This window comes from Harpia harpyja, chromosome 15, assembly GCF_026419915.1.
Source record: "Harpia harpyja isolate bHarHar1 chromosome 15, bHarHar1 primary haplotype, whole genome shotgun sequence".
NCBI classification, from domain to species: Eukaryota; Metazoa; Chordata; class Aves; order Accipitriformes; family Accipitridae; genus Harpia; species Harpia harpyja.
Window position 1 is genome coordinate 2113817 of NC_068954.1, and position 12701 is coordinate 2126517.

A 12701-nucleotide genomic window follows, 5' to 3' on the forward strand; every position below is an offset into this window, starting at 1 on the left:
CTTGGAGTACCTGGTGCTGAAATTTTGAAGGATCCCGACTGCTCACGGGGACAACGCTCCCATACACGTGCAATTCCCGGACAATGGAAACACCTCCTTTCAGCTCAGGTCTGAACGACTCTTCTGAACACTTCCGCAGTCGTAGGAGGCCAACAAGAATATCCTGCTCTGGATCTTCATAGGACAGGAAGGTCTCCCAGCCACCATTAGCCACATAATCTCTTCTAACTAATTCAATCTAGTCAGAGTACAAATACAGAGAGGAAAAGAGAAAAGGACAACTTCTTTAAAAATATTTAAGCAACATGTTGAACAGACCAAAACCAATTTCATGGATCCATAAACTATTACGATTCAGAGGAAGCATGCAGTGCTTTCTTAAAGGCCAATTTAATTCTAGATGGATTTTAGCAGTACTGAATAAGAACTGCTGTTACTGCAGTCATATTAGAGATAAAACATGGGACTACTTTAACAGAAATGTATTTGCCAATGGGACAGAACTAGTGTTCTATCCCTATTTGCAAGCTTTCAAGAAGGGCTGGTAACCCACATCGTTTCCTGTCTGTAAGTCAGAAACCTAAAACCTGTATTTCTTGAGTTACTCAAGTTTAGTAATCACTGCAAAATCAATGGGGGCAGCAACTCTTGCCTCTAACCAAGGGACTTTCTCTAATTGAAATTCAGGTCCAGTTACAAACTTGCTAATGTAGAATGAGTAGTTTTGCATCTGCCTTCACTAAACCTGTGTTTAGGTCCATGTGTCTACTGCTTTGCAGAAGAAATGGCTTGAGATGTCTACAGAACACGAGTCTTCTAAGCAGCAGTCAACTACTTTACCAATTAGTTCCTTCCAGCACCGCACAGGATCTACCTACATGAGCAAACTGTGTAGTGCAACAGGAGTGGGTCTGAAAGAGTTGGTGTTGAGTGAGTATTGCATTACATGTGCTTTACAGAATCAGCAGGAAGTGTTTTCTTACTCATTCAGATAGTACTGAAAACACCAAAACCATCCAGACAAGTACCCTGAGAACTGACCAGTGACAACATATCACTTGCCCTCAAATCCAATTTTTGATAGCAATCTAGACAAAGGCAGCTCTGAAGATCACAAATGGAAGGGAAAAGTGAAGTGAGAGTAGGCTGCTCTGGAGAATACAATAAAGACCATGCCTGCGTAGAAGAAATTACTTCTGCAGAGCACCAAAAAGCTATAAAGAGTAACTGGTGGATAGGAGAGTAGAGAGAAGAAAAAACTGCTTTTTCAGAGAGTCCTGACCTACCACCATCAAGGAGTAGCCCCAGGGCCCAGGATGAGACCCCCTTACAGCAGCATGAGACCTGATCAAATATCACATAACGGTAGCTGTGTTTATAGGCAGCAGAGTTACCACTGAGTTAATTTGATGTAACCTGTAGCCGGTGATGATAATGTCACATCTCTGGTGACATAGGGAGTCACTCTATTTGCATTTTGAATTGATATGAAATAGCTGCCCATCCTTGCTGTAGGGACTCCCTTGCCCACCTGTGACAACCAGCTGCTAAGCAGACCAAAATTATTTCCCAAATTGCCTGGCTCAACAGAGGAGTGGCAGGAATAGTTTGCGATATTGAGAGCCTGGTGACAACACGGGATATGTTGGGGGGGTTTCAGTACAGACTAGTCCTGGTTCTCTTCCAAAGAACTAGGCACCCATTAGCAGCTGGCACGCACTAGGTGCACTCCTGGAAGGCACTTTCTAAATTAAATCTGAACAGAATCTGGTTTCTGTGCTTCCTAATGCTTTCAAAGTGGGGAACAATCAGAGGATTTGCTTCAAAAGCACCCCCCTGATCTGAACGAAAACTGTCACACAGGTACACCTGCCATCATTTTGACACCCTCCTTTCACTTTAGGACTTCAAACATGAATGGCAAGTGTCAGTGGATGCCCTGTGCACCAGCACTGCACTGGCGTTTCTAACATTTACATCCCGACAGTACAGTATAGGACTGATCCTTATGTATACCTTGCCATGCTCTCCCCAGTACTACTATAAAGACTAAAGCAAAAGACCTCAGTGTTTTTTCTGCAAATCCTCTAATACCCAGAAATCCATGAATTAAAGATTTGTTTACAGAAAGCCATAAGGGATTCTGTCGCCTGCCTGCCTTACTCCGTGATGAAGTCTGGGTGAACACAGCTCACAATTAAATCCCTTACTGACTACAGAAGCAAGGCTCATTTCAACACTGACATACAGCTCACGGGGTAAGCGCCCAAGCAGATGTCTGCCGATGTGCCAAGTTCTCCAAGAGCACAACTCCACTCCAGCTTGTGTGTCAGGCTGACACACACTGATCCAGATCTACCACTAGGTACACAACGCCCCTAGTAAAATGGAAATGCACAGGAAAATAGAAGAGCATGAGTTTTTTAAAATACCCAGATTTTGCAGTTAGCTTCATATGTGGAAAAGCAGTTAGGTTGAAGCTTACTGCTAATGTTTAAAAAAAAAAAAAGCAGAAAATATTATTAAACACTGCTATACTAAGAATTCAAAATGGCAAGATTGGAGAACTCCTGGTTTCTCCTGAAGACAAAACAAGTAGAAAACATGGCTCCATCGCCTGTCCTCTAGCAGGGACTAGATGCCGTGTTATGCCCACATTGAGTCCAAAAGCCACTTACAGACAGAGATGAATCAAGACTACAGGAACCTTCACCAGGAGGCTTTATATTGTGTGCATTTTTATAGCATCATAAGCACATATCAGGTAAGCTGATCTGCTCAGAAAAGTCCCTACTGATCTGAGTTTTTTGTTCTCCCCACTTCCCTGGGCACAGAGGGCCCTGGGATACGTAAATCCCTTCAAAGGGTTTTCAGGGACTCACGAGACGTACAAAGCCTTTTCCTTCTGGGATACTGGTATAAACGTGGCAAAAGCCATCCTGAATCACCTCCCAGTCGGTTGGTACATAGCTATGTACAGCAGCATGCTGCAGTCCCCAGTATCAGTCCCTTGTCCGTAAACCATCCCGTGCACTGGGTAAGAATAACCCTCATCAGGGTGGATCACCATTTCAGGACGCAATCCTAGTAAATGTCCAGCACAGTCTGTTTTAAACTTCCTTCGACAAACAAAGGGAAAACCCAATTGCAGATTACACACTTAAGCTAGAACAGCTACTCCCAGCTTAAAAATCTGCCTTATTCCTATTAGGGCTCTATATCAAGATCATTATCTTGATGCAACCCTCCCCGCTTCGCAGGAACAACAGCAGCTTCTACATCTTGCACTTTCTGCTTTAACACTAATGTAGGTTCATAACCTGAACAGAGCACTTATTGCCCCTTGCCTTTCAAAAACTGTCCATCCAACATCTCTTTACAGCAACAATTCACTAGAGCATTTTTAAGGCTATTACGTAGCACTATGCAGCCTTAACCATTCTGAGAGCAAGCAAATAACCTTCTGCTGTTATGGAGAAACGCCACTAACTGAAAAGGCAGCTTAGAGACAGCTCTGTAAATAACCAGCTACAGGCAAGTAATCTACTTCAAATTGATTTAAAAAAAACCCAAAACTTTTAAAAGCAGACACACTATTGCCATTATAAAAATACATACAGCCTACTGATCCTTAACAGAAACAAGCTGCATAAAGTATAACTAATTATAGCAAGTGATTAATTTGTTTTAGATCTGACACGATAGACTCTCTTATCAAGAGGATGCATTGTTTACTTATGAAGCTAAAAAAACCATCATACCTTGTCATTAGTCTAAAGCACATGAAAAATTATACCATCTTCAGAACATTCCTCTTGCTTGCTGTCATGATAAATTTTACTACGACTACATAATGACATCCTCCTGCCACTCAGACAGATGAGTTTAACAAAGGGAATTTTCAACAGAACGTTGCTTTGAAAACCCTGTGATAAGCTATTTGCTAACTACTCAAGAAATTTACAATTTAAATTAGATTAGCACTGCTGACAACAGACATCTTTGGAAAATATTTCGTGAGATGACCGCAGATTAGATAACAGGAGCAGAGCACAAAGGCTGCACAGCCTATGTACAAACGAGTCTGTACAGCCTCAATTCTTGCAGAAATCTGGTAAGAACAAGGTAATTTATTTGGGGTCGTTACACATTTATACACATTATATCCAGTCATACTGGATTTCTGTTATGCAACATGGGAAGTATTGCACTCCATCTGAATTCACATAATGGCAGGAGAAAAAACAGAATATGGCTCCTAGTAATCTCTGATTTGCAAAAGCGAGAACATCTTTCAGATGCTAAATTCAGAGAATATTCACTCTACTTAACTTCTGACACCAAACTCGGAGCATCTCTGAAGCCTAAATAATCAGTGGAGCTTCCAAAGCACAAGACCTCTGTCAGGAATCTCTCTATGTGCTGACACATAGAAAGCCCAATCCCAGGTTTAGTGGCTCACTTTTAGGAAGTGGGTACGTGCCCATTGCACAGAAGAGAAGAGAGGTATCCAAGTGTCATTCTGATTCAGCTTTCTACCTGGGGGTGGCAGTATCTTCTGCCTGGCACAAAGAATTCCTGTTTGAAAGTAAAGGCAATATATGATGGACAAACTCCAGAATCATTTCAGTCCCTCCTTAATGTCAGCAAAGGAACAGGAAGGGAATACTTCCAGGGTATGATTTATTAGTCACAGCAGACATGTATAATAAGATGGATCAGACCCTGTGTGATCTTAGAAAGCTCATCTCCTTGGGTGCCATGGACCTCCTGACCACTTTCTGGAAGGATTGACCCCTCCTTGTGACTACAGTGAACTGGAGAATTAGTTTCCTAAATTGGATGCTTGAAGTTCGGCAGTGAACATTTTCCTTTCTATAAAATAAGCATAGCAATCTTTTTGTGGACTATTTTAGGAAGGAAAAACACAACATATGTGTCATATGCTAAATGGATCTACTGATATATAGATACACACATACATGTGCAGAAGTCTATTTATACATATACTGTTTGCCTATATAAACATGTACATTCACAAAAAAAGGCTGTAAACTCATCTTGCTAAACATTCATTCCTGTTCAGCACGCACACATGGTGTTATTGGTATTTTCTAAATCCAAATTTGTAATGAGGAGGGAGAAAAGGGAAGGCAGTTATTTTGTTATAGCAGTGCAAATACCAAAATAACTGCTCACTGTAGTCAGTTTATTGAACATGGTGGTCCATAAATTTCAACATGTGACTGTGCTCAAACAGAAGACATCCAAAGCTGCTGTGAAAATAAATGGAAAATCGGATCCAGCTACAAAGGCAAACTGCAGGATTGGACGTGCTACAAATGGGTCCCAACGCCTCCACACAAAACACATGTAACAAATTGTGTCTGAAACAAGCTCCTAGAAAAAAAGACAAATCTCACCTGATATGGTCTCACTTTATGGTGAATTTCTTGAATTCCAACCTCTCTTGTCCTTACATCACGACACTATAAAGAAAGGGAGGAAAAAAAAAATTACATGGGAGAAAAACATTAAGCTCTGAAACATACAGATTTCCAGCCACCTGTTGGGTTCAAAACTAAACTGAAATTGCATGAAGTTGCACGGGCGAATTTCAAATGGGTAGACTTCAAAACAAAAATGCTCACCGATCCATCCTTAACACACTTCAGAAAGAGGTCTTAGTGCTAAATGGAAAGACATGCTGACAAAAATCAATTCACTAAGCAACCATTATGGTTCATAAGGAAACGTACCCTTTGATTCACAAACAGTAGGGTCTGGAGGCAAAGTCAACATACATAAAAAAATAACAGAGGGGAAAAAAAAAAGACTTCAGCATAATCCATTTTCACCCTGCATTGGGAAGGTTTAACATTGGCAAAATCTACGCCAAAGCACCAGAGTCCTTAAGTAGCCAGTTTTTGAATCTCAGCAACTTTTTCCTTGCTTTTAAATGAGAACTGTTGCAGAAGCCCTATCCAAATATCAGAAAGTAAAGCTAACACTGATCTGGCATCCACAGAGCATCACTGAGGCTTGGGACCAATGGTGGAGAAAAAGACAGCCAAAAGAAATCTTCCCTCCCTTAGAAGTCAGACAGAGGAGGAGATGAGGCTCCAAGCTCAGTGCTTGAGACATCGGTTATAGCTTACATAAACTTTTGTGCTTCTCAGCAAAGCCAATGAAAGTTGAGTAATTTGGTACCCATTCACATAAGCAAACAGTTGTGATAGTATAAGCACTCCTACTGTGGGAGACTGTATGCATTCACGTCTTAGTGGGTTTATTGGAAAGTCCAATATTAAGCTTAACCCAACATTTGTCAGCAAAGTGCAGCCATAAGAGTTTTACCCAACGCAGCTGAGTTGCAAATGCTCGTTTCATTCCACTAGCACTGCTGTACTTGGAGGGAAGGTAGATAACCTCCACCAACAGGCTAAAATTGCTCTAACAGCAACAACACCTACCTGCCCCCATGTATTTCCAAAAGCCAGACTTTTAGACATGTGCAAAAATCCAATTCACACAAACTCCAGAGTACCCAGAACAAGCACAGCTCTATCTCATGCCCTGTCCTTCTCTGAATGCTTTTAAATTCCATTATCTATATAAAGCAACAATCTCCCAAATAGCAGAAAAAAGCAGGGGTTTGTGGTTTGTTTGTTTGGGTTTGTTTGGTTTTGTTTGGTTTTTTGTTTGGTTTTTTTTGTTTTGTTTTTTTTGTTTGTTTGGTTTTTTTTTTTTTTTTTTTTTTTTTTTTAGAGTAGGCTATGGTAAAACCAGGATTCACTGTCGTACCAGGATTCTAGAGTAGACAAACTCTTCTCTGCTTTACAATCTCCTAGCTACACAAACAGCACAGAAAAAGGCAGAGAAATATCCACTCTTCATTAAGAACCCCAGAACTGAGGAAGGACAATGTATTCTGGGATGCTGCTTTAAAATTCTGTCCCAACTGCGTATCTCTACTTGCACTCAGTGGCTGGCAATCATGAAGGCCAGCATCTGGTCCCTCCAACAAGGCCCCTCAAGAATAATTTCTTTCCAACAACCACAGACACAAATTGCAGTGTTGGCCTGACTGATCCCCATCCCTCAAACACACTCCTCACCAAGCCATTCCCCAAAGATGGATGCCAGAACTGCCAGAGCTGGTTGATCCTTACTATCGAGCCTGCAAATAGATAAGATTCCTACAAGTCCCTTCCTTGCCTTGGCCTTTTACTCTCCTTTTCCAAGCTAAGAGACAAGAGGACAAAGCATATTTATAGTTTTCTCCTATGACACAAGAAAACACACAACAGTACCTTACATCTCAAGCTATATTGCAGCAAACTGTTTGGTTCCTCATTCCACCAGCTGCAGTGTTTCTGCCTCACTAAATTAAAATCTATAATCATCTGCACAGCAGAGATATTTGCAGATTTGGTTCTTCTAAAAGCAATGAGTGCCAGCTTGACAAGCCCTTTAATGGTTCAGCTCAGCCCCGACAGCCATGGATCAGCTATCCCTGCTTCTCCAGCTGGTCTTGATCAGGTTCAGATCAAATGATGTAGTTTTAGTATCAAATCCAGGGAAGAGTTCACTAGTAGCCCTAAAGAGCTCAACTGAAAAGGCTTAGCAGCACCACAGGGGTTGTCTACCCTGCCTGGTTTTGAAGTGAAAAGTCAGCAGGAGAGATGGAAGATTCTGTGGCTGGCAAAGCTGTCTGCCAAATCCTGGCTTGCTACTGGAGAGAGACTGGGAGGAATGATTTAAGGAGAAACTCCAGGGCATCAGCTTAGGAGACATTAAGTGGTATGGAAAGCCCAGCTAGAAGGAAGACAGTCTGGAGTTTCTTTTCTGATCTTTTGCACTGCAGCTGCAAGATCCAAGTGAGATGGCAAAGGCAGTAAGGAGTTAGATGTAGCCTAGAGAACTATCCATGTTAAATACCAAAAATATAGGTCAGCAGCATGAGTTGATGTGGGACTACAGGCAGCAGCCAAAGACTTTACTATTGCTGGATACAGTAATTCCTTAAAACCTCTTTAAGAAAAGGTGAGCTAGAAAAATGGAATGCTAAATCACAATACAGATGCATGGAACAGTTGTGGTATCTGTTCCTGCCTAAACACCAGGACACCAAAGCAATTAAAGCCCTTTGGAATAGTCTCAAGGAGCATGGGGTTTGTGTGATGTTTTGTTTAGGAAGTCGGACAGCCCAAGAAAGGAAGAACTTGGGCATAACTCTGCTGGAGGCTCTGCAAACTGTGTCTCAGTGGGAGGTTTAAACAGTGAGCGGTGTCAGAGCAGACCACGAGGGACACCGTGAATGCCGACTGCTCCAGCGACCTTCCGAGAAAAATTAAGACTGGGTATACGTACCCCCTTCTGACTTCAAATACAAACGCAATTCCTCCCTCCCCCTCCTTCTCTCCACCCCCGCTCATATTTTTATTTGACCTTAGAAATATCAAGAATATCAAGTCTCATTTGTTTGTGCTGAAATCTCTCTTGCAAGATTTCTCTGGCCTCAGACTAAGAGCTTTTCTTCCAATTGTTCAGTCAAGTAAGTGCATGCGTGGGAAAAAGAAAGGAAGGAGAATTTCTAATAGCATAAATTAAAAAGAAACCTTCCTGCCTTCTCTCTGATTTAAGGGTTTCATTCTGCTAAAAAATGGAATATCACAAACTAGCTACCTTTGGGAACAGCATGAAAGTGCTAAAATCAACCAAACAAAAACAGCTTTTCAGAAGAATCATCAAGGTGCTTTTTAGTCATTAACATTTTTTTGAAAGACTTTTGCAGATTTAGTTCAGCAGTAAACCTGGCTCCTGTCGTGTCTTCTAGTCATTACTTTCCTCTCTGCTACTTTGTGTAAAGTCATCAAGCAGCTCTCCCTCCATACCAACTGACAAATATTTTACCTGTGTCCCAAGATCTTTCATCCTGGCCAAGGCAAGCTCTCTCAGGTTCCCGTGTTCCACTCCAGAGCTGACTAGTGGCATTGGGATATCTCTGCATATAAGAGGAAAACCAAAAACCTCAAACAACTGCATTAGCAGACAATACACCATAAAGCACCATTACGGTCATCTAAGCCAAGACCCCAAATAGCAGACCACAACTTATCTGAATTACCTTTGTTTCAAGTCTTTGGTTGAACAAGAAATAACACAACTAAAAGCAGGAGAAAAATGAAGGGAAAAAAGCTACAGATTTTATTTTAGTAAAAAGACTGAAGACAAAAGTAGGCTTTTACAATCCTAAGAAATAGGTTATAATTTTGCTCTCAGTTCTTCACTTGGAAGTCTAGAAAAAAAAGGATCATCCAGCCGAGCCCGTGCCTTGCCTAGGACTCCAGGTCAGATGTTCTTCATGGTTATCTGTTGCTGGAGAAAAGCAATTGGGAACCAGATCGTGTCTTTCTGCAGTCTCCAAGTTGAATGCCCGTCAGGGAAAATGGATCAAAATTACAACATTTTTATATTGGGATGCTAGCTGCTTAAAAGTGAAAAAGTTCTGTTTAGCAAATGATTTGCAGCGAAGGCCAGCCAGAAAGTCTAGGGTCTTCCTGTGGGAATGTAAATCATGAGTCTGCAAATGGCAGAACTCCTTCCTTCAGTTCTCCAAGGAACATATTACAATGAAATTTGAAAGCAAGACCAGGTTTGGCCTCTCCGCTGCCTTCCAGGGCAGTTTGTCCCACTAGAGATTACGAAAGCAGGATACCATCCCTTAGGGAAAGGAGGATTTACGCACCCAGATCAAGCTGAAAAAAACCCATGCGGATTATTGGCACATCCCACTCCATGCTCACCTTCTATCTAATGCTGTACTATAGGTGATCTCAGATGCTTCCCCCTCCCCCTGCTCAAACACCACCCTGGCACCTCTGATAATACACCACCCAAGTGCACTACCGTGTAATCCAAATCCCCTCAGATCTTCTACAGGGAAATAAGGACTATACGAGTATGAAAGATACTCAGTAAATTGTACAGCAGGTTGGTCTCAAAACAGGGCTCAAACATTCCTTGGTGAGTATTCCTCCTTTTCCTTTATCTGTGCAAGCATTCAAGAGAGTAAAGAACAGAATATCACAAAAAAACATACAGAGAATAGGATGGTTCAGGGAATTGGTAATGTAATTAGCTTAATCCATGTTGGTTCAGTAGTGATTGAAAGTCATCACCATCTAGCAGCTGTCTGATGACCTCTGTAAAATGTATTAATTGATCTATTCAGTTCCTTGAGGACTTGCATTCGCACCATGGCCCCCATTAACAATTACTATTTTTGGCAGTAGCTGTATAAAAGATAAAGGTCTTCAGCGGTCCTAAAGACCTGATCCTCGTGCTGCTTCAGCCTTGTAGAAGTCTGAGACACTGGCAAGGGGGGCTAGAAAAAGGAGTTTTCCTTTACTGTTAGGAATGAAAACAAGGGCTTCAGAACTCCAGGATTCTCCTCCCATTTCAGCATCGCACTCCAATTTTGGTACGACTTTCTCCAGCATAATGGAGGCCCTGCGTTTTACTTTCCTCCCCTGTTTTCCCTGCTCTTTTTTCTATGAAGCCAAAGGGTCTATGAAAAATTCCTCACCTCTTACACTTGCATGCCAAAAAGTTAGGCAAAAATACAATTAGCCAACCAATTCATTTATTCAGTGGATTTCTTTGAGCAAATAAGACACAGCAGAGCCAACACAACACACTTTAAAGAGCCTCAATTAGAGGAAATAAGCACTTCACATTGTGACTGAAGGACACACTAGAGGAGAACGGCATTTTCATCAGGGTATGGTAGATCTACAGCGATAATCCAACTAAACGTCTTTCTTCTAATTATGGAACAACTCCAAGAAGTCAGGCTGTATGTATTTTCCCTACAGGGACGTAGATATAACATCCTGACACATTCCAGTACCAGGTCTTTAGCTAAATCCAGAGTCAGCTGTGAAACAGTAAACTAAGTCCTGCAAATAAAAGGTAGATTACAACATACAGTAACTTGAGCCTCTCTCATCTGCCTACCAGGGAGAAACCTAAATTAAAATATGAATGTGAAAAATAAGCTTTTCAAGAAAGAGAAAGCGAGAAATAGGTTTTCCATTCCCACTTCAGATTACAGCAGGGTATTTAAATAAGTACCCTGTGTGCATCATGAGTGTATGCACTAACTGCCTATTTTGAATAGCCACAAGACAGCATTGCACCAGTGGTTTTAGGACTTGTTAAAACGCTAAACAAATTCAGGGATACAGGGGATTAAATCCTGACCTTATTAAAGTTAATAAGCAATTTGCCAGAAGCTTCGACAAGGCCTATTTAATCTTCTATTTTTCAGTCATTCTGTGTTACTTAGGACACTTGTGAAGCAGTTGATTGAAGCACACAGTGAAAGTCTAAAGACCTTGAGTCTGCTCTCAGCTCTGACTTACTACATGATCTCGGTTGAGTAAGGTATTTTATTTCTTCATACCTACATCTCCCCATCAGTACAGTGAAAATAACATTCATATGAAACACTGAGAAACACAAAAGAAAAAGTCTCAAGGTGTGTGGCACTACTTCTGTCATTTCATACCTTCTCACACAGCAATGCACTTCAGTGACAATGAGGTTCACAAGCATTCAGGATAAATACAATATTAAGCATCTCTGACAGTTACAAAACACCCTGGAAAATATAGTCTCCTCCAACCAGCCATTAGCAACAGCATCTCTTTTTTTTTTTTTTTTTTTTTTTTTAAATATTTAACCTGGTTTCCTGAAGCAGAAAGAGTTCTACAGTGTTTTGTCAGTGACACCTCTCCCATGCTCACCCAACTCATTAAACTGATTATTTTGAGCACGTGATGGACTACAACAACATTGAGTCCCTTATGTTTCCTCAAAACCTGGTACTAGGGAACAGAGATCCCAAACCGTGGTCCTAATAAGGAAGGGCATAGAGAGCTGTCTTTTTCTGGTGGTGTTTGCTGGAAAACCTGAATGCACATACCCAACAGCCAGTCAGTATGCAGAGAGTTTGGGACAAGTTGCCGTCTGGGGCACAAGCTGAATCTAAAAGGACTGTGGAAATAGAGCCTGAAATGCAAGATGTGAAGGATGGAGGACTCATGGCAGCAGGGAGATGGAAAGGGCCGGGGGCAGCAATGGAGAAAGGGAAAAAAGTTGCTTGTCCTCAGTGAAGCAGTGTTGGGAACAGGCCACGAATGTTTTAGGAAATCTGGCTTTGTTCATTATTCTGTTACAGAGTCACACAATGGCCCTGAAAGCAATTTAGATCAAAGTAATAGCTTTTGGACTTTGCACTGGAGGTGTAAAAATCTGTAATCGCCACAAACAAGTTTCAGATAACATGAGCCAGTCAGTAAGAAAACAGCTATTCCACTGGAACATAATAACTGACAACTGGATGACAGCTGGATGGAGGCTGCTGCTGTTGACAGAAGAAATCAGTCAAGCTCAGGCAAATCAGCAAACCAAGCAAAGACTTTTCCAGGCCTGTGTTCCTTAGAAGACCTGCTAGGCTGCAAACTCATGCTGTCCTCTAAGAATAAACCTGTTTGTTTTAGATACGATGCTACGGTGATAACATCATGAACAAATGGGCCATTGTGTCTGTAGTGGAATTGATGAAGAAGGAAATGTGCAGGGAGAAAAGGTAGGAGTTTTGCCTTTAATAATGTTCCTACACGTGATGTGAA

At 41.5% G+C, this 12701-nt stretch overlaps 1 protein-coding gene across 1 annotated transcript in view; it reads right to left on the bottom strand.

The window, feature by feature from the left end:
* ELP3 (elongator acetyltransferase complex subunit 3) overlaps positions 1-12701 on the bottom strand; it is a 91659-nt gene that overhangs the window by 24503 nt on the left and 54455 nt on the right. Inside the window, exons 11-13 of the mRNA XM_052809366.1 lie at positions 8917-9007; positions 5424-5489; positions 11-238 (exon numbers count right to left, since the gene is read on the bottom strand). Coding sequence (XP_052665326.1) covers positions 11-238; positions 5424-5489; positions 8917-9007 — 385 coding nt within the window. The remainder of the gene's footprint in view (positions 1-10; positions 239-5423; positions 5490-8916; positions 9008-12701) is intronic.